Here is a 20404-nt window from a genome sequence, read left to right on the forward strand (position 1 = left end):
TTTATATAGAAACACTGAGCCTATTTCTAATACCACAGTATTAAATTCCCAATGGAAGGCAAAGTATTTCACATTTCTAACGGCAATAGTTCAAGACCTGCGTCATGTTATACATGAATTCTTTACTAAGACTGTCCTGTATAACTACACCTGCATTTACTATCAACTATCTTCATTCAAGATGACAAATATATAGCAGAGTAAAATTTCAAGTACTAATTTTGCCTGCTTTTAGCAATATAAATAAGGAAATTCCAAACACATCATTTTACCCAGTACGGATGTAAATACGAAAAGGCTTATACACGCTCATTACAACACACGCTAGTGCATATATAAAACACTTATGAATCAAAGGGAAAAAACAAAACGATTTGCCCAGACAGCCTTTCAGTTGTCACAGAAGTATCATTAGTGACCAAAACAAGGATGTCAGACATTTGCTCATCAGATCTTCATAGTAATTCAGATTTTTATTTTTATTTTTTTTACAGAATTTTCCGCATGCACACCAAGCAGGATTTTAACCCTCAAAACCTTCACAACAATGAAGAAACTTCACATTCATAGCATCTACTGGGTTCATTTATACAGGCATACAGGAACGCAGAATGGGAACCTGCATTCCTCATTTTAAGGCAGGGACGTTTCAGAGCTCCAAGAAGAGAAAAGTTGCTAATTCAATGCTGAGTGTTCTTCTTATCAACTTTTATTAAAAAAAAAAATTGCTCTTCAGTCTAGTTTTAAAGTATATTGATCAGTAAAGCTCTGTCACTTCTGAGCACTTACTCTGGAGTCTAACCTCATCAGGCCTTGGGTATTTCGTGGATCACTTTGAGACTTCTCCTTAGGTAATGTCCTCAAGACATGGATCTCCCATACATGCTCCCTCTTCCTAGAAGGGGTCCTCAGGGGTCCTCACCTTTCCAGACCACTCCTTCCACCTCCCTATTTCTCAGGTCCCAGAGTCCAAATGGGATGTAGATTACTAAGAGTTAACTTATTCTTCCAACATAGAAAAGCACATTGCAAGGGAGACTGTTTACTCAGGCGAATTCTCCCGTTTTCCCCTAATCCCTCTCCACATTGCTACTCGCCAGACAAAGGAATGCTGATTGCCTTCGTATTGGGTTACACAAGAGCACATGCAATCCAAAGTTATCTACTGTGGAGGAGACCAAAGTTTTGAACAAGCATCCAGAGCTCTTTCAAAAGTTAAATACACTCTCATAAACACACACCCAAAACAGGCCACAAAAATTACGTCTTCAGGTATAGTTACATTTCTTTTGCTGACAGCGCACAGTTGAGCAACTCAATCACCATCATGTCTGGCAAATGGAGCAAAGCAACTGTTTACAGGGTCAACAGTGAACTGACTGATAAGAGCTGGGAGAAAGAGGCACATTTAATGAGACAGTTCACTGATCCAACTCACTACTTGGCCCTGCAAACAGCTGTACCAGCACCATGAGGGAATGCCTAAGCCAAGAGCAACATACATAAGCACACATGTAACCAAGCCCCTTTTTTAGGTTGCAAGAGAAGGAGAGTATCTTTATAGCACTGCATCTCCAAAAGCATTACTCGGATGACCATCAGATACCCAAAGAAACTCAAACCTCCAGGACTGTCTCAAGTTCATTAGTGTTTCAAGTGAAACCGCAAGGGAAGCCCATCAACAACTGCCCATAGCGTCTTAGTCTGGTGCTCAGAAAACCGAAGGGAAAAATCCAAGAGGAAGTTATTCAGAGTGAAAGACACTTACTATGCAGTGACTGTTTCACCACCTTCCCCGCACACATCAAAGAGGCACAGGAATAGTAAAGTCAAGCAGGCCCTTCTGTGATTTTTATGTAACGGACTTGTTCAAACACCAGCTATTTCCCCTGTGCCTCTAAAAAAGTTTTGCTGAAGTAAACAGGTCAAACGCACTTTGCCGAAGTAGTACACTCACATCACTTACCCAACACCGTCTTGCAGAGGTTGACCTAGCTTCCTAATATCAGGTGTGAAACAGAAACCTTTAGAACCACTTAAAATAGTTATTTCTATGCCTTGGAAGAAAGCCTCTTCATGCATTCACCTTAATAGCAGAAACAGCAGACAAGTTTAAAAATGCAAAAAGTTAGTTATTTTGCCAGCTGGCTATTTTCAGGTGCAGTTACACCAACTCTCTTCTAGTTCTATGTTTTTACTGAGCGTTCTCCACTTCAAGAGGATTTTATTTTGCTCAAGCAGAATCCTTCTTAGCAGGAACTTCTACTATATCCTGCTTAGCTGCTGAAAAACAAGGTTAAGAGCCTACGTCTCTTACCTGGTGAAGCAATACACAAAACATTACTGTCATGCACAGACAATTCCTTTGATATGCTGTAAAGGCAGTAATCAAATTATCAAGCTTTTAATTTCCACTTTGGAGACAGTCTCCCTACAGCTCCCAAACTTCTCAAATCACAAAGCAGTCAGAACTGCTTCCTTCCTGAATTAACATGCACCCTCTCCACATGGAAAGGTGCTTTCGCAATGTCCCTGAACTTGGAGGGTACCTCAGACCAGGAGGTCAGGCAAAGAATTGAGCAAGCCGCAAGAAAGCTCTCTTTTTCACTTCAACCTTTACGTTTCAGCCAGAAGTACTTTCCCAGAAGGCCTATTTTTGAAGCACGATGGCCAAGACGGGATCCTCACGCTGCTTGCCTCCCCTTCCCTGGGATTCTGAAGCGCCACACCAGATTCCAGGATGGAAAAACTTTAACTGGGGTTAAAGCTTTCTTAACCCCCCCTTACGAGACAGTGGCAATACCCACCAGCCAGGAGCTCTACCAGCTCTCAAACGCTACCCCAAACAGTTTGCAAACTGTTTAGTATTGCCAGAAGGCACCACGATTCCCAGTGCGCTTTCACAAGGCAGGCCAAGGTTTCCAGAAGCAGGTATCTAAGCTACGACATGAAGCAGCAAATTTTTTCAGAAAACATTTAAATGGCTTATTAGCTTCTTCCTTGTTCTGAATGATTTAGATACTGTTGGAAGTTTCTGTGTAAGACTTTGAATTTGAAATTATTTCTGACATTGGCAAATGTTCTCAGTCTCTAAAAACAGGCAAAAGACTTAGTGCAGAGAGTTGCTTGAACCACTGTATTCACAGAACACTCAAATACATTCACCACAATGAGCTATTCTGAATACCAAAAATAATTACTCAGCATACTAAGGCAGGAAAACAAGGGACTTCATTTGAAAGGGTGGCTGTAGTTATATGGACATTTCAAATTCTAAAATGCTGACTTATGAAGTACAAACTCTACTGGACTTAGCTACGTATGAAACTAAACTACTTATGAAGCCCTGAAGGGCAGTTTTCAAAGCATTCCTGTAAGCAGTATTTCCATCACAGCTCAAGATCAAAAGCTAAAACATGGCACGCCAAGGCATCACACATGGGCCAGAAACTCAAGGTTCTCAACATTCCCAAATGAAAAACCCGGAATGGTGAAGATTTAAATATTAGCAGAATTTCCATTATCAGATTACAAAATAAAGTTTTTGCTCCAGCTCAGGCGGAGCCAGCTCCTTCCCCTTGGTGCTGGAATCTCCTCCACGATATCCTACGAGAGCTTGACAGTCCTTTTTCAAACACGCAGACATCTGCATTCTGGGCTGCATTCAAATGCACCACTTGGAATTACTGAATCGCTACAAGCCCTCCAAGCCTGTTTTACAATAAAGGAGGCTGCAATATTCTCACAAATGCAGAAGCTACTGAATGACTACGAAATTCAGCAGTATTGTGTATCTATATACACTCAAAAGCCTCCAAGCATTCTTCACTCATGCCCAATAATACAGTGTAGCAAACACAAACAAGAGAAAACACCTCTTGCAATATATTTAGATCCCTCTAACTCCAAAGGTAAAAGAAGTCCACAGGCATGGAAGTACGACGACCCTGAACAGATACCTTGCTAACTGAGCCGCAGAGACAGCACATTCACCCACCACGGTTACCTCTCGCAGAAAGTGATAGCTCTATTGACAAATTAGGGATTCTTTTCTCAGCTATCAACTCTTCAAAACAGTCTTTTTTTAAGTGGAGGAATGGGCAGTTATATTCCCTAGAAAAAAAAAAAGACTCTTAGAAGTAATTTCTGTATGAAAACCTTGACTCGCTATTATAACACGAGCACAGTTCAAAGTACTTCCTTAAACTGCTCTACTACATCTGACACCAAGTAGCGCTGAACAGTCTCTTTGTTTGGTTTATCTCGTTCACAGAATAATTGGGAAGAGAGCTTGTTTTCAAAATAGAAAATTGGAAAAAAAAATACAACAGGTGGCAGGGAGGCTTGAGGGAGGCACTGTGCAAGGAGCTACTTTTAATTTACGAGTTAATGGTGTCACTTCAGACAAATACTGAAGTGTTCCAGGTCTCAGTTTTAATCCTAAGCAGCAGGAGACTGTCACAGCGAGACTCTGCATCGGACTCCTGAACTTACCTTTGCTTGCCAAACAGCACTAAGCAAAACTGTGAAATAATTTCGAATAAACGCAGGGCTGACGCTACACTTCCTACACTTCCATACTACATCACAACAGCACAAGATGCATCAGAAGCTTATTTTTGTTCCCTGTTACGAAGTTTAACTCACGCAAGTTTAAAAAATAAGAGTCAGAAGTGGGGATACGTATGAAAGTGTAAACTATAGTTTCAGTTTGTGTTTTTCTTCCAGCGTACCAGGTTATACCCAGAAATAGCTACTGTTTCACATCACCAGCCATGAAAGCTACCGTTTCAATTCTGACTTCTCAATGGCACACCAGAGCCATCAATTTATAGTAGAAGAAACACTTCTACTTTGCATGGCAAGTTTGGTTCCTAGTAACTAAAATTAAACCCACAGGAAATACCAATAACTATCTACAATTTAGTATTTCTTCCCCCTTTTAAAAAGAGATTTTTAATACTTAAATGAACAAATATTTAAGAGTAGCTAAAACAAAGAAGACACACAAAGAAAACATAAAAGTGTTTTCAGTTTCACTTTGAAATATCCCCAAAATATCCCAGTCCCCATCTGCATCACCAAGGTTCATCAAGAGAAGGCTGCTCGTTGTGATTTCTGTAAAGTTACGTTGGGGCAAAAGAAACCAGTATCAATTTTTACTCGTGGCCAGCCACAAGATTTACATTTGGTCTAACAGAAATGGAAATCTAAAGCACTAAGCAAATGCGTCATTTAAGTATGAAGTCTAAGTTAGTCTGGAGAGTTACACATACAAAAGACTTTCTACCTTGTAACTGCGTAATCTGCAGTAATTCTCACAAAATTTTGTTATATTCAGGCTTCCATGTCTTGGCAGCCACGGAAAAAAAGTTGCAGAGCAGCCACATGTAACGGGTCTCAGGAATGCTTTGTCACAGCAAAGTTTACCCTGCTCCTTGGAAATATTAAATGCATTCCTACTATAATGAAACACCTTATAAACGCCACATGACAGAAACATGAAGTTTAACAAAGCATTTCCTTCCAGCATCATAACATTTAGGACCCAACAGCGTTTTATTGTAAAATAACCAACCACAGACTAAGCGAAGTTCGAGGGCTGCAAACGCAGCCCATAAAGGCAGTGCAAGCAGACCCAAACGCAAGGAGCATCAGCCCGGAGCGCCTACTCCCACGGACTCTTACCTAATCCTTGTCAAGCAGTTTCAAGTACCCAGAGTTTTCAAGATGTCATCTCTAACATTAAATACAGTTTTAAGCACCGGGCTGTACGATAGCAGCAATTACTGTTGCTCGCTGGCAAGTCACTCCTATTTTGGACAACATATTTTGAACGTATTGCCAATAGCACTGAATTACACCACCAGTGGGAAAATTTCATAAGTTATGCCTGGGAATCAGTACGTTTTGTTCTAACAAGTAAAGCCACTGTTTAATCAGACCACTTTTCCCAAGCAACAATAGATTCACACTTGCTGTAACAGAGCTCTATTTAACGGCAGAGCAGCGTTCTGGGGAATATTTGCGCTGCCTCAGTTGTGGCAACCTCTCGAAAAAGCTGCTCCTCAACAAATTCAACAAACGCAGCATTGTAACTTAGGAGTGGCCTGGGGTTTGGGCTTATTTTAACGTCAAAGTTTTTAGCCGGTAAGGACCTGACCTTACTTTCAAAGAAGTCCTCCAGATTTATCACCTAAATGAGAAATGAATATTCAGTACAAACATTCAGATATCACATACTCTCCGTGCTGCTCTTAAAAACATTATTTTAAAGTCCATGGTAAAGAGAAAAGGTGTTTTTGCGCTAGGCAAAGCTTTGTTGGATCTGGCAGGTCCAGCTCCTTCCAAAAAAAGCACGTTTGAAGTCCGACATCCTCCCAAGCATCCGGCGTGGGCCAGTCAGGACACCTGGCAACTCCCAGGGTCCTGCTTCCTGCTGCAGGGTGGATTTTAAACACGGGTCTTGAGCAACTTTTGCCCTATCACCCATCCTGAAGCTGCATCCCGATGTTTTCGACACCTTTACCAGTTACAAAGTCCAGGCAGAACAAACCCGCTCAGTGACATCACAACGATGTCACTCAAACACTCCAGAAAAGGTGACCCAAAAGGGGAAACAAACCCAATCCAGAAAGACCGAAATCCCACAAACTTGCAACAAAGCAAGGAGAAAAGTAAACTGAGTGAGGCCAGAGACACGGATCATCACGTGCTCTGGTCAGCGTAGAAATAAACATGCTATTCTAAACGTTTTCAAGTTTATTTTCAGAAAATGTGGAGCAAAGATATAAATAGCAATCTGCTATAAAGAGGGAGGGAGAGATAGAGAGAGAGAGAAAAGGTGGTAAAAACTTATTTGCACAATCCTTCCTCCTGAAGTTCTGAGAGGAAGAGTACAGTGAAGTTCTGCAGGAAAATACCTTTCAAATAAGAAAGGCTTTTGTTTAACACCACCTCTTAGACATCTACCTCTATGTCTACGTTTCCACAGCTGTTCCACAACTTATTCTGTAAGAAAAACATGCAAGAAATCTGCCCGTTTACATTGACGACTAAAATTCAAAATAACCTGCTGAATGATCTCTATTCCATGAAGTTACAGTGACTCAATGGAAGTGATACTCTGATCTCAGGTTGGGTTTAAAAGCCTCAGCCAGTCATCAGCACAAGGTTAAGGGGTTTATTTTTGCATTTGGGGGGAAGGGGAGTTTTTGTTGTGTGGCACACGGAGTCAAATCAGATTATCAGCATAAATGCTAAATAGTCTGCAAAAATCATCATTAAGCACCTGAAATCCTGCTTATGCTCAGGCAAGTCTGCAGAGACAGTGAATGCAAAATATGCTCAACATTTGAGTCATCCTGAAACCTCCTTAGTTTGCGGTAAGTTTAGTGATCTTAGAAGGCCAAGTGACCAAAAAGCAGCAGGTATCAGTACTAAGCAGCCATCTTCAAGAGCACATTACACTCTACCAGCACAAACCACATGCTTAGTAGCCAACAAGTCTGTCACAGGACAGCTACTATTTCAGCAAGATCTTCATCAGATTAAAACTCTGTCTTAAGGATTTTTTCATACACATACAGCTGGTATTTGGAAATAACTAAAAGGAGAGGAAAGCAAACTGAATTTGGTCTCTTCAACTAACACTTATCAGCTAATAAACTGCTATTCAAATGCAGTCTTTTAATATAGACTAAGGCCCAGCTCCCTATCTATGGGAGTTATATCAGCCATGTCTCATGCCCAGACACAGATATTCTGTTGCTTACCAATACCTTTTCATTCCATTGCAAGTGCAAAGATGATTAACTTGAACAAGATCATATTTATACCCAATTTTGAATCAGAAATTGCTGCCTTTGCTGATTAGAGGGCAGAAGACTTGCAGCTAACCTTTTCAGCTATAGGGCACTTCTGCATTACAACTTCACTTGAACAAATAAGTTAGCAAGCACTACAAACTGTAACTGCAGCCATTATCATTTGATACCAAGATCTGAATTTCGAAACACAGAGACCAAAACCCTTTAGTACTAGACTGGAACAAGTGAATCACAGGCCTGCAACCAAGGATCTGCAGCAGGATCCTGAGCCAATGTGACTCCAGAAAAGGTTTACTGAACCAGAAAAGTGGCAGCAGCAATCCTGGTTGGGTGCCAAAAGCAGGAAATAAACAGTACAGAGCCCTGGAAGCTTTCACCACAAGCAGCAGAAGTGAGGATGAGCAAATACTGAAGCATCAACTGAATTAAGTTCACTTACCTCTGAACAGACTAGAAAACTAATAGCAGTAAGCTGGCATTTAAAAACAATTCAAGACAACTGAATGTTTTTCTACCCACTTCTGACATATTCCAGTGCTTAAGCTGATTTTAGCTCGTAAATTTACTCGTTACTATTCTAAACATAAGCTGGTTTTCTGTACTCTTCTCTATTAAACCAGGAGTAACAACTGCAAACCTACTGCTAATAACTAAAGTGCAAGTAACATCCACTGCTGTTCTGCACAGGCAGTTTGCAACGCTGCTGCAGATCCCCATGAAATCGGTCCATCAGAGGGTCGGGCCTTCTGCAGTTAGCCAGGTACAAGAAAGGGAGCAGAGTCCTTTACCTTTATTGACTTTTGTCCACTAGTTCTGCTACTCTGACGTCAAGCACACAAGTTGCACGGCTCGAGGGCAGCATAACAGAAGAAAAACACATGGGCAAGAAACCAGGACCTCGACTAAGAAATTAGTTCATGAAGAACAGGTAGGCGAATTCACCTTTTGGGCCAAGACCGGAAAAATCCACAAGCAGGAATATTCACTACTCCTCAATGGCAGGGACATTTCCACCACTTCGCTTATGTATAGACAAGGCAAATAGCAGAATCTGTTCAATACAATCAGTAAGGGTTCTGATTTTCACAGCCTCAGTCACTAAACGCATACTCACCATTTTAATCACTATTTCAAAGAATACAAACTTTAGGTTATCAAATGTTTGCATGTCTAAGTTCCTATCTGCATGCCTACTTCCCATTTGCCTCGCTATATTAGGATCAATAACTGGTGGCAAACAAATATCTGTATTTAACAAAGAGACCTTCTTTAGCAGCACTCTCCGGTGATGAGAAAGCTAATTTAGACTCCTTTATTCAGCCTAACATGTATGGTACTATTATTAAGGTTATTAATTTTATTTTGACTTCAGAAGTGTCATTTACTAATTTGCTAGATGAACACTTAGACAGTTGTTTGCATCAAGCATGTAGAGCAACATTTTAAGCTGCTAATATAACCAATCTAGAGCGCACAGTCTTAGGCGAAAGAGTACATGCAACTAGCAAACCACTGATTTCTGGGCACTGTACCCTGCAAAATTTTAAGATCGGTAGATCTCCTCCTCTCACACTATTTCTATTTGCATATTGGAAGAGCAGAAGCACTTTCAATTCATTGGCTATAACTCTGAATAACACTGACTAAACTGGAACAAAAGAAAAGCCACTCGCGCTGGTCACCTGTAGAAAAAGTGAAGAGCACGGGAAACTTAGGGCGAGCTGGGACAAAGCCCAGCCACAGCTACTGAGGAAGGGATGCTAGACGGCTTGGCCGCCTTGAGTTTTTTTCCAAAAGCCGGAAAGCCAGCGCATGAGCCTTAGGCAGGGCCATTTGAAGACAGTATTATTTCGAGCTCGGCCTGGCAGCTCCGTTCCTAAGATGGCACGCTGGCGAGGGGAAAGAGAAGCCGCGCTGGCGAGGGGGAGCTGCCCCCGCTCGCGGCCGCCGCGGGACCCCGGGGGGAGGGAGGGAGGGAGGGAGGCGCGGAGGCATCGCGGCCGGGAAGCCCCGAGCCGCCCCCCGCGGAGCCCCGGGCCGCCGCCCGCCGGGCCCAGCCGCCGCCGCCGCCCGCTGCCCGCCGCCCGCCGCCGGTGCCGCACCTGGATGACCTCGTTGACCTCGCGGATGCACTCCACCATGTGCTGCAGGATCTGCTCGGCCGTGAGCACCTCGTAGCGGTAGTCCTCCTCCTGCTCGGGGCCGCCGCCGCCGCCGGGGCCCGGCCCGCCGCCCAGCCCGCCGCCGCCGCCGCCGCCGGGGCCCAGCCCGCCCGTCTCGCCGCCCAGCAGCCCGTCGCGCTCGCCGCCCACGCGCAGCCCGGGCTCCACCAGGTCCACCTCGCCCAGGTCCAGGTTGTCGTCGTCGGGCTCGTCCTCCTCCTCGTCCTCCTCGTCCTCCTCGGCGCCGCTGTCCTCGCTGCACTCCTCGTCCTCGTCGAACTCGTAGTTGTAGCCCTCGTCCGAGTCCATGGCGAGGCGGTGGTGGTGGCGGCGGCGGCGCGGCGGCTCCCGCCCCCCCGCCGGCCCCGCTGGCGCCCGCCCGCCCCCGCGCTGCCCCGGCCCGGCCCGGCGCGGCCCGGCCCGGCCGCTCGCTGCCCGCCGCCCCGCAGCGCCCGCCGCCGCCGCCGAGCCAACAAAGGGACGCGGCGGACCCGCTCCGTCACCGCGCGCCGCGCACGCACGGCACGTCACGCCGCGCCGCGTGACGCGCCGCGCCGCGCCTGCGCGGAGGGCGCCCGCCGCCATCTCCCCTCAGGCGCCGACCCCGGGGAGGGCCATCCGGAGCGCGCGCCCCCGCGCCCGCCGCCATCTTGAGCGTGGCGCGGGGCGCGCCGCGGAGGGGAGGAGCGGCCATGCTGGGGGTGGCGCCCGCCTTGTGCGCGCCATGCTGCGCGCGGCCGCCCGCCGCCGCGAGGGGGGCTCCGGTGCGGGCAGCGCGGCGCCCGCGCCCCGCCTGCGCTCGGCTTCGCCCTGGCCGCGGAGCGGGCGGCACCTCCGCGCTTCAGCTTTGCCGTCGGGGCAGCGGCGATAGAAGCGCGCGGTTCTCCGCAGCCCTCTTGGGCCGGGTTCCCTTTCCTCGCTGGGCGGCGCAGCCCGGACAGTGCCGTGAAACAGGGCAGCCCCCCATGGTGCCGTGTCGCTGCTTATTTGGCGTTTGCAGGGGGGCCGAGTGCATCAGCGGCCCTGAACCGGGCCGGTAGCCGACGGCCGGGGCTGAGCCAGGCACGAGCGAGCACTCCGGGCCGGTCGGGGATGTAGGGCCGGCGGCATTTCGGGTGCCGGGGCCTGCTCAGCGTGCTCCCCGGCGCGGAGCTCTCCTGGCCGGCCGGGGCAGCTGGCTTTCCCGCCTCAGCCGCGCTCGGCCCGGCGAGGCTGAGGCACAGGCGAGGCCAGCCGGGCTCGTTGTCCGCAGCCGTTCGTTGGGGGGGCGCGAGGGGCTCCGGTTGGCTTGGTAACCGGCTGCGGGCTGCCCCAGAGGAGAGCCCGCTGAGAGCACGTCCTCTGCCACGATTCGTGCGGAGGGACGCGAGGAGGCTGCACGGCCCCGGAGGTCTCCGGGGCCACCTTCTCCTCCGCCGCGGCGGCACTAATCCTCCACTTCCTCGTGCCCTGGAGAGTCATTTCTGGCCGGGTGAAGTGGGGCTGTTCTGATGTGGTAACACCATTCGCCCACTTTGCCTGGATGAAAATGGCCTCGTGCCTGCAGGGCGAGGGAGACTCAGCCTCGCAGTATGCAGCATAGGTGTGACGAGTTGCATCAGCTCTTTGGGCAGGAGTCACCGCGGTGCGCTGTGGTTGTGCAGCACCTGGCACAGCGGGATCCTGCTTCCACCTCGTGCTTCCTCAGTACTAATGCAGCACAAATAACAAAGACCTTGTGAAACAGGCAGTGGCGCTCGCAGAAAATTAGAAGCCACCTCCAAAAAGCTACAGGGGTGCTTATTTTCTGGTGGTGTCTATAAAGCGTAATGATGGCCGCCGTGCCAGGGGTTTAAGCTCAGAGTGACGCAGGTAGGTGCCCTTGTGGATCCAAGCAGATTAGGTGTCCGGCTTCCTGGGCAGGTGCCTCTAGAAACCTCACTGGGTACCGACCTGCATCTTGAGATATACAAGCAGCTCTGAAAATCGGCCCTGGGTGTTTCTCAGCATTACAGCAGCTTTCAAGCGAATTTGCTAGTTCCGACTGCTCCGTGTCCTCCCCAAGCAGGCGTCACGCAAACCCCTGCAAACACTCCTCTTACCCAGGGAAAGAAGAGAGCTTGGCAGCGTGCCCCAGCGGCCACCGGCTCTGACTGCGCCGGGTCCTGCAAGGCAGCAGGGGTGACACCTGCAGCCAGAGACCCTGCCTGGAAGGGGCCCTGCCCGGGTCTCCGTGCATCCAGGTTGCAGCGGGGCAGCCGGTGCCTGCTGTCCCCAAGCCCTGACCCGTCCCTGAGAGAGCTGGGACCAGCAGTGGTGAGGAGTGCTGTCCCAGAGGGGCTGGGGGGCGCAGGCTGACCTGGGCAGACCTGTGGGCCAGCCACCTATATTGCCTCATGCCAAGCTACCTAGTAAATAAAGCCAGGTCCCTAATTACCCTGCTGACTTGGAATGGCGAAGGCCTGGGCATTAATCATCCTGCCCTACATAAATATAAATAGCGCTGGCTTTGTTCAGCTCCGGACTTACCAGCTGGACGTTTGCCAGGCTTGTCCCATCTCACATGTCCAGTGTCGGTGGCTCGGTTGGCTGTCACACGTCCTCCCTGTGGCGCCTGTACCTCGTCTGACACTGCAGGGCCGCGCTGGGGCCTCCCTCCTGCTCCAGGAGCCTTCCGTGCCAGATGAGCTGCTCAGCCCAGCGGTCGCCTGCTGCCCGGCGCGTCCCGGAGCAGGAGAGGTCACGGAGCGGCGCTGTATCCCAGGGCTGTGCGTCACCCCTGGGGGCTCTGTGCTAAGGGCCTGACCTGCCCAGGGGGACGTGGGTCCTTGCCAACGCGCGAGCAGGTGTGAGCCAGCGTACGGCAACGCGTCTGCCGCAGAGTCCGCTGGACTCCGAGGAGCTGAGCGATCTTGCAGAGAGGCTTTGCCTGCACGTCAGGCTCCTGCTCTGTCAGAGCTTTGCCAGCTCCCACGGGCCACATTTTTGTTGACCCACAAAACTGGGTTCAGCCCTTTGCTGGAGATGACTTTCCTCTCCGGGACAAGACTTTGGTAACCTGCTTTTTCCTCCTGGTGCCACCCTAGGCAGAAGGGCACGCTGAGGGGTCCCGGTGGTGGGTTTGGGCAGGGGCAGACCCCCAGCAGGCCCCCACCACCCCCCAGCCGGGCTGGCTGCCCGCAGGAGCGGCGCCGCACCGGGGCTGGCAGTGCCTCCCCGGTGCCCTCTCCTGGCCCCTGCCGCCGCTGCTGCACAGCGCCCGCCGCCTCCTCCCCGCGTTCGGCCTTCGCCAGGGCACCGTCCCCTCGCAGTCCTCGGGCTGTCTGCAGCTCTTCAGGGCCCACACGCTGGCTACAGTAACTTAAGCTGAAGGATGGGGTGAGCCCCCCAAGCCCTGATCGGTGATGAGGGTGCACAGCCTCCCTCCGGGCTCGGGACAGCAGTGCCTGGGTTCCCCATCCCAGACATCCACCGCTCCTACGACTATCTTCTCCCCCACACCTTTTCCAAAGTATCTGCCTCCCTGGGACACCCACAGTGGGGTAACCAGCTTTGCAAAGGCTTCGTCAGACCCCTGCGAGATAAAATATTAGACACTGAAGTGACATGATCACCATGCGCAGCCCTTCCGAGCACCCTGGGGAAGAACCACGCCTGGAGCTCTTTCTGGAGTAGCACGTTCCCACTTAAATAGCGTGCAGGGTAATCTCACTACAGTGCATTCAGTAGCACAAAGCACAGTCATTTAGAAATACATTTAAACTCTCTTGGTCACGTATATATCAAGGAAACTAGGTTGTGTTCAGGTTCACAATGTGTCAGCGAAGCTCCAGGCATCAACGGAATTTCACCTTCCCTTTGCGAGAACCAGCAGTCACGGCAGCCACTACACCCGCAGTAAGTGCGCTCTAATTCTCTCCCTCCTCAACCAACACAGGGGAGATTTTAGACAATTGCTGCCTTTCAAACCCGACTGTTTCCCTTTCTCATATAATGCCATTAATAAACATGTATAAACAGTGACGGGATCTTCGCTGTGCAGCAAAGAATGCCATCCCACAGGCACAGAAATATGATTCTCCTCCTACAGTCCCAGCCTTATCTTTACACTAGAAGAGCTGACTTTTCCGCTGCAAGATGTGTATCAGTGCTTTGCTCCTGGTTATTCCTCTGAGTGTTGGTCTTACTTAATAACAAGACTAGTTTGCTTTTAAAGTGCACAGTTAAAGCAATAATCCACGCTTCTCAAAAATATTCCTTGCTATGAAATTTTAGCCATGTCCTTTGCAAAAAGATCATTGCTCTAATTATTCTCGGTTCTCCTTTCCTTACAAACTTTCCAAACTAGTGGTTGTCACCCTGTAGCCTGTGGAGCCCTGGGTGCCCAGTCTGGCAGTGAAAGGTACCTGAGAAAAGCAGGGCTGCTGCCTTCAATTCGTTATGAGGGCACCTGCACTGCCTCTGGAAATTTTAGGGCTCTAGCTGCCGAAGAAAGTTGAAAACTGCTGTTCTGTCCAGTCTGAAAAATGATTTAGATCTCCGAAGGCACCTGGTGATTTTTCATTTTATTGTTGCAAGAGCTTAATTGCAAAAGTGATTCTAGTAACTGTTAGCATTGACGCTGACAAGAATAAAATATTGCATTGAAATCACCTTCCTCCATAAAGTTAAGCACATGCTTAAGGGATTTACTCATGCAGGGCCTTTCCGCACACTCATTTCATTTCTAGACTGGGGAATTTTTCACTACACATCCACGGGCTCTTGATCGATTCCGGTTCAGCTGATTGCTTAGACCCACAGATGTGATTGAGAGGAGGCAGGCACAGCAGCCACGTATATTCAGCCTCCACAATAACTCACAGCAGCCTCCCTCGTGCCTGATAGCACCGGGCAGGGCCATACGTTTAAAATGATCTCCCGTGCAGCGCTGCCACAAGCTCTACCGAAAAGCTACGGAAGTGCTCCATCGCCTCTTGGGCCAGGTGGGGCTGGGCAGACGGCCCTCCGGAAAGAGCCCTTCTCCTCTGTCACCCAATAAATGTGGAGCTCCCCAGCTTGGGAAAAAGAAACCCAGGAGATTTCTGCGTGCTCAGCTGCTGGTGCCCTCCCTTGGGTTTGATTCGGCTACCAGCACACCCATTAACTACCTCAGCTGCAAGCCCAAGTTGCGATGCCCCTCAGATCCCTGCAGTTTTTTCAGCCACCCCAAAGCTGTGCAAGCTGCAGATAATCCAGATGAAAAAAGCTTTGCAAATAATACCAATAGTGCAAATATCTCCAGGCTGAGCTCGGCATCGTTTCTTCAGTCAGGAAGCCAAACCCTACAGACTGATTAACACATCTCACCTCAAGCTTGTTGCCTTAAACTCAATTTTTAAGTTCATATTTGTTAAAGTAGCACTCCTCAAATGTGCCCAGAGCTGAGATATGCTCCTGTTTGCTAGCACTGAATCTCCCAGGCCTCGCTCCCCTTACATGTGCTCTCTCATCTGAAGAGGTCCCTTCTGTTAAACTCCATCTGTGCCGAGAAATTCATTTACCACATGCGTCTGCTAAAGCATTCAACGGCAGCATATAGCATGACATGCAGTGGTCAAGGTGGAAAATGTAGAGCTATAAGAAGTAATCATCCTGCAGCCTGTATTCTGAAAAGTGAATGTGTTTGCAGCTCCGGAAGCACTGATACGGCAGACTGCCATACCCCAGCCTGCTTCAGCCCCCCAAAACACAGATGTTCCACATGGACCGAGCTGTTAGGAAAGGACCAAAATACACTGGGCATGGATTTAGGGCCCTCTTTCATTTAGGATATTCTATGTGCATGTGCTGAAGCTTCCACAATCAACTCTGCTGGCTTTTGTTGGCGTTCAAGATGCAAGCACCCCCCTGCTCCACGAAACCGCTGCAGCAGCAGCAGCGGCAGACGGGAACGCATGCTGGTGAGCATCTCAGCCTCTCCATTCAGCCTGGCACTGCAGTGCTGAGGCACGGACACGGCTTCCCTCCCATCACCCCCCCTCAGGGGCAGCAGAGGCTGGGAGGCAGCGCTCGGAAACGCCAAAGCAGGAGCCACCAGCACTGTCCTATGACACTAATTTTAGCTTTGGTAAAAAGCCCCGGTTCGGGTCACACCACAGCGAGGCCTGGCTCCTGTTTGGTAAGGCGAGAAATTGCCCAGGCCACTGGCCCGCTGCTGTTGCTGCTTGGTACGCCCTTGTCCCGCACCAAACCTCGGGAGAGTCACTCCCAGACGGGCGATGTCAACCTGAAGGAGGAAACATATCTTTGTCATCGCACTTCCAGTGGAGCATACACTGTGTCTGCACGAAGCAGCCAAGAGCTGGAACAGCAGATACATCAGCACCACTTCATGCAGATGGCTTGCTCCCTGCCAGCTCCAGCATGACACTGCTTTGAGCAATATCCTTCCTGAAACATGGAGATATGCAATGTGAGGGACCACGCCTGCAAACCCCAGCACTTACCTACCTTTATTTCCCCCACCACGGCCACCACAAGTAAGGTTACTTCAGGGTGTGATGGCTGCAACCCTCATGATTCCAGTTCAAGTATCACAACTATTTTGCTAAGAATTAAAGGTGATGTAAACAAGCAAATGAAGAGTAAGTTTGCCCAGAAAGCTCTTTATCTGAGACATCAAAATTCAAGTCAGAGATCTGCAGGCATTCCCAAAAGATGATCTGTATTTTCCAAAGCCCTCTTTGAGCCACAACAGCAGCAGGTCCGCTGACCTGGGAGCTGGCTTCATTCAGGAGCAAGTGTGCTTAAGTAGCGTTTGGCTCAAACAGCAAAACAAACAGGAAATTCATGGGAGCGCTCTATGAACATTTCCACGATCATGCATACCAAACTGATCCCAGAAAGTAAGTCCAGCGTAGTTTCATAGTGGGCAGGACAGATTAGACTCCAGCCCTGCAAAGCACTTACACACGGGGTCATGCTCAGCAGGAGTCGAGCAGGTGTCTGGGTGGACCGGGGCCACTGGCCGATCAGCTTCCTCCGTGCCCCCATTGCTGGCTCTTACGCTCCTCACCAGCAGAGGAAGCTGCATGCAAAACACCCTCCTGATCAAACGCAGATGCAGCCAATGTTAGAGGGAATCAGACAGTATAATAGATGGCTTTATACTTAAAAAAAAATGCTGTGAAACAAGGAACTGCACTGACAGCCCAAAGGCCATCCTCGTGCCCCAAAGGCAGCCAAACTGGAAAGACCCAAGTGTGAAATACAGACCAGGCTTTAGAACAACCTGTGGCAGAATAAGGAATTTGGATTTCTACCTCACGCAGAGAACAGGTAATCCAGCACAGCCCTGCTGCAGCCCAGGCCCCTGTGGAGCACCTCAGCAACTTGGCTTTTTGCCAGGAATGGGACAGCTCTTGCAATCCAAAGGTGACAAGAGACATTTGCAGTTACCTGTGCAATGGGTATCACACAGCGAGCACGGTGCAATATTCTCAGGCACCCAGCATAGCCCAGTGCACCAGCATGAATGGGCACTTGTCTCTGAACTGGTGCATCCCTGCTGTGGGGCTGGGGACCTCAGTTAGGGCGACATGATGTGCAGTGAACCAGGATAAGCAAGCTCCGAATCCCCTATCTCCCTGTTTATTCCATGCTTGTTCCTCGCTGAACTAGCCAGAAGAGGCCAATCTTGCCAGATGGATATATCTCCCTTGAGAAATGCTCTGAGACCACGAGCTGCCTTCATAGGGGCTATGGAAGAGGTGTCCAGTATCAGCGACTTCTGGTCACTACTGCTCGGTGCCTGATGCAGGAAAGCATGTCAGCCAGTCATTTTAAGCAGAGGCTCCAAAGTTAAGCACATGCTTAAACAGTTTGCTTACATAAAGATGCATTCCTGAATCAGACTGTTAGTCTAGATTAATGCTGGCCAGCTACAGATGAACTTCTCTGAGTCATCCCCTGGAGACATCAGGTCCCCTAAAATAGCAACAACAACAGAATACACAAGAAGACTTGAATATGTTGACTGAAAACTATGATCACAACATTTTACATAAGTGTGGTGAACATGCCACCCTTACACAGACTGAAATAAGAATTTGTTTCAAGCCGGGGCAACAGCCCCCAGGAAGATAAGCCACCGCACTCTTGGATTTCAGTTTCACATGCTAGGAGTAACCCTGCTGATGTTGCTGAGATTGCCCGATGTAACACAGCAGCAAACGGTGGGTTTTCTCCTGCAATTTTGATACTGAAGCTGCTTGAGGAAGAGTCTAGAGATACTGGAATCAATGGATGTTGTCAGAAAAGGAACGGCAACAGCTGGCATTTCAGAGGGAGCAGTTTGAAAAGGGAAATGTAGCAAACCAAGCTCAAGACCTAGGAAGCTGCATGTAGACAGGCAGTGGCCTTGAGACAAGCAGAGGAAAACTTCAGCAAAACGAATGAATGGGGTTATTTTCCTACAGGTCCAATGTAGGTGATGATACACTCACACTGCTCTATTTTTCAGGCATCCATGTTTCTTCCTGCCATTTGCCATGTCTATGGATCGAGACAGAGACAGCTCCATGAGGCTAACACCCTGGAGCAATGAACACAAAAGAGTCAAGGCAACCATAAGGAAGCTGCTTGGTACATGCCAAAACACTGCTGAACTGGGATCCTGACACCTCTCTCTAAGGAACACAAGGGGTGGGTGCAGATTATCAGGGCCCAAGGGCACCAACAGGCCTTAATTGCCCCAGTTGGGCTCACCTGGGACCTCCACCCAAACACCCTCTGCCCATTGCTCCAGGAGTTCCATTTAAGCCCAGGCCTGAGCAATCACTTCTTTTCTGGGCTGTGGTGTGGGTGTACTTGCTTATGTGCCTGTTCCTAAATTGTTTGGATTTCCCCCATTGACCTCAGACTTGACTCAGTACATTGCTTTTGCCTGATGACGCTGGGAGGGCTGATAGGCCCCATTGCTGTCGCCACCATGCTCTGATTGCCTGGCTCAACTGCTCCAGGACTCTGCTCTATTGGTGAGATGACAGCCTGGCCTGTGGTATGGCAACCCTTGGCTCCCAGCTTGCCTTCCCTTAGGGGGTAGCCAGCCCTTGCTGCTCCCTGACAGGGATGTGGAGAAAGGATGCAGCACTGTGGAGGTGTTGCGCTCCTGACAACACCAGCTGGTCCCTTTGGACCCATTCCTGATGGACTTTAGCTCCCTTAAATCTATGGGTGCCCCTTAGCCATCCCTTCTGCTTTCACCCACCTGAGATCCCCTACCTGTCCTCATCAATCTCCTGAAATTCCCACAATTGTGTTTAGACCCAAAGCCCCACTGTGATCACTTCCAGCCCCCTCACATGCCTAGGATCTCCCCAGCCTCTCTAACTCCTTGACAGCCCCCACTTCACTGACACCTCACAGATTTCCTCACCCCTAGTGAGCACCTCCCTCCAACCCTCTTGAAACCTCAGCCCCCAGAAAATCTCACGTTCCCTCCTAGCTCCTTTCCTCTTCCACCCTCAGCCTCCACATTTGTCCTGATGCCTTCATAACATCTAATTTTGCCCACATTGATGAGAGGCTTTGAGTTCTGAGCTTATCAGCTGTAGGCTGCAGGAGATCAGCCAAAGGACAAGCCATAGCCTAAAGAGGGCCTAATTGGGCGGTTGGGAAGGCTTGTTGGAGGCAGCTTGGAAAGTGGCTGCTGGAGGAGCTGCCTTGAGCTCCCCTCCTCACTCCCTGGAAGCACAGGGCCTCTGCAGGTGGATGCTGGCAGGGATGGAGTGACCATGGTTGTGTTGAAGAGCCAGCTGGGAAGGCCAAGGAGAGTCCTGTGGTCTCAGTGGACTTGGGCCAGAAGCTGTGATCCCAAGGTCTGAAGGAAGCTGTGAGATGCGCCCAGCCATAAACTTTCCCGTGTTAGCAACAGCAAACAGGCTGGCAGTTTGACACTTGACAGTCCGAGCAACTTGTGCTTGAGGGTTTTTCTGCAAAATGTTTTTTCCTGTTGATCCCCTCTGTCCCTGTGCTGCTTACCAGAAGAAGAATCACTTAAATTCCCCATCACACCTTTCTATGGCTGTGTCCGCCACTGCCTGCTTTTGCAAACTGTTTTTTGTCTTGCTTGAGCGTGCTGAGGCCCTTTCCCTTGTCTTGCTTTCTCCCATGGCATTTGTTTCATTTCCTGTTTGCTGCTCATGCCCGTGGCTTGCATCTTGCAGCATTTCTAATAGCCTTGAGTTTTCTGGCAGCTTCACTGCTTGCTCAGGATGGCTGGTACTGGGAAAACAGCCTTTTCCTTGAATTGGACCGAGTCGCTTTCTCTGTAGGTAAGACCTGGCCTAAGTGTCCTCATTTGACTTGGGATTGTTGTTGAAAAATGCGGAGGCAGGAGGATGAAGGCAAAACGTAGAGTTCACTTGAAGTTGGAGGGGGCTCAGAAGCACA

General features: G+C 49.3%; 1 protein-coding gene across 1 annotated transcript in view; it reads right to left on the bottom strand.

The window, feature by feature from the left end:
* ARIH1 (ariadne RBR E3 ubiquitin protein ligase 1) overlaps window positions 1–10355 on the bottom strand; it is a 65376-nt gene extending 55021 nt beyond the window's left edge. Inside the window, exon 1 of the mRNA XM_067305187.1 lies at window positions 9932–10355. Within this exon, the coding sequence (XP_067161288.1) occupies window positions 9932–10300 (369 nt within the window). The 5' untranslated portion in view covers window positions 10301–10355. The remainder of the gene's footprint in view (window positions 1–9931) is intronic.
* Window positions 10356–20404: the final 10049 nt, after the last annotated feature.

This window comes from Apteryx mantelli, chromosome 15 (genome assembly GCF_036417845.1).
Source record: "Apteryx mantelli isolate bAptMan1 chromosome 15, bAptMan1.hap1, whole genome shotgun sequence".
NCBI classification, from domain to species: Eukaryota; Metazoa; Chordata; class Aves; order Apterygiformes; family Apterygidae; genus Apteryx; species Apteryx mantelli.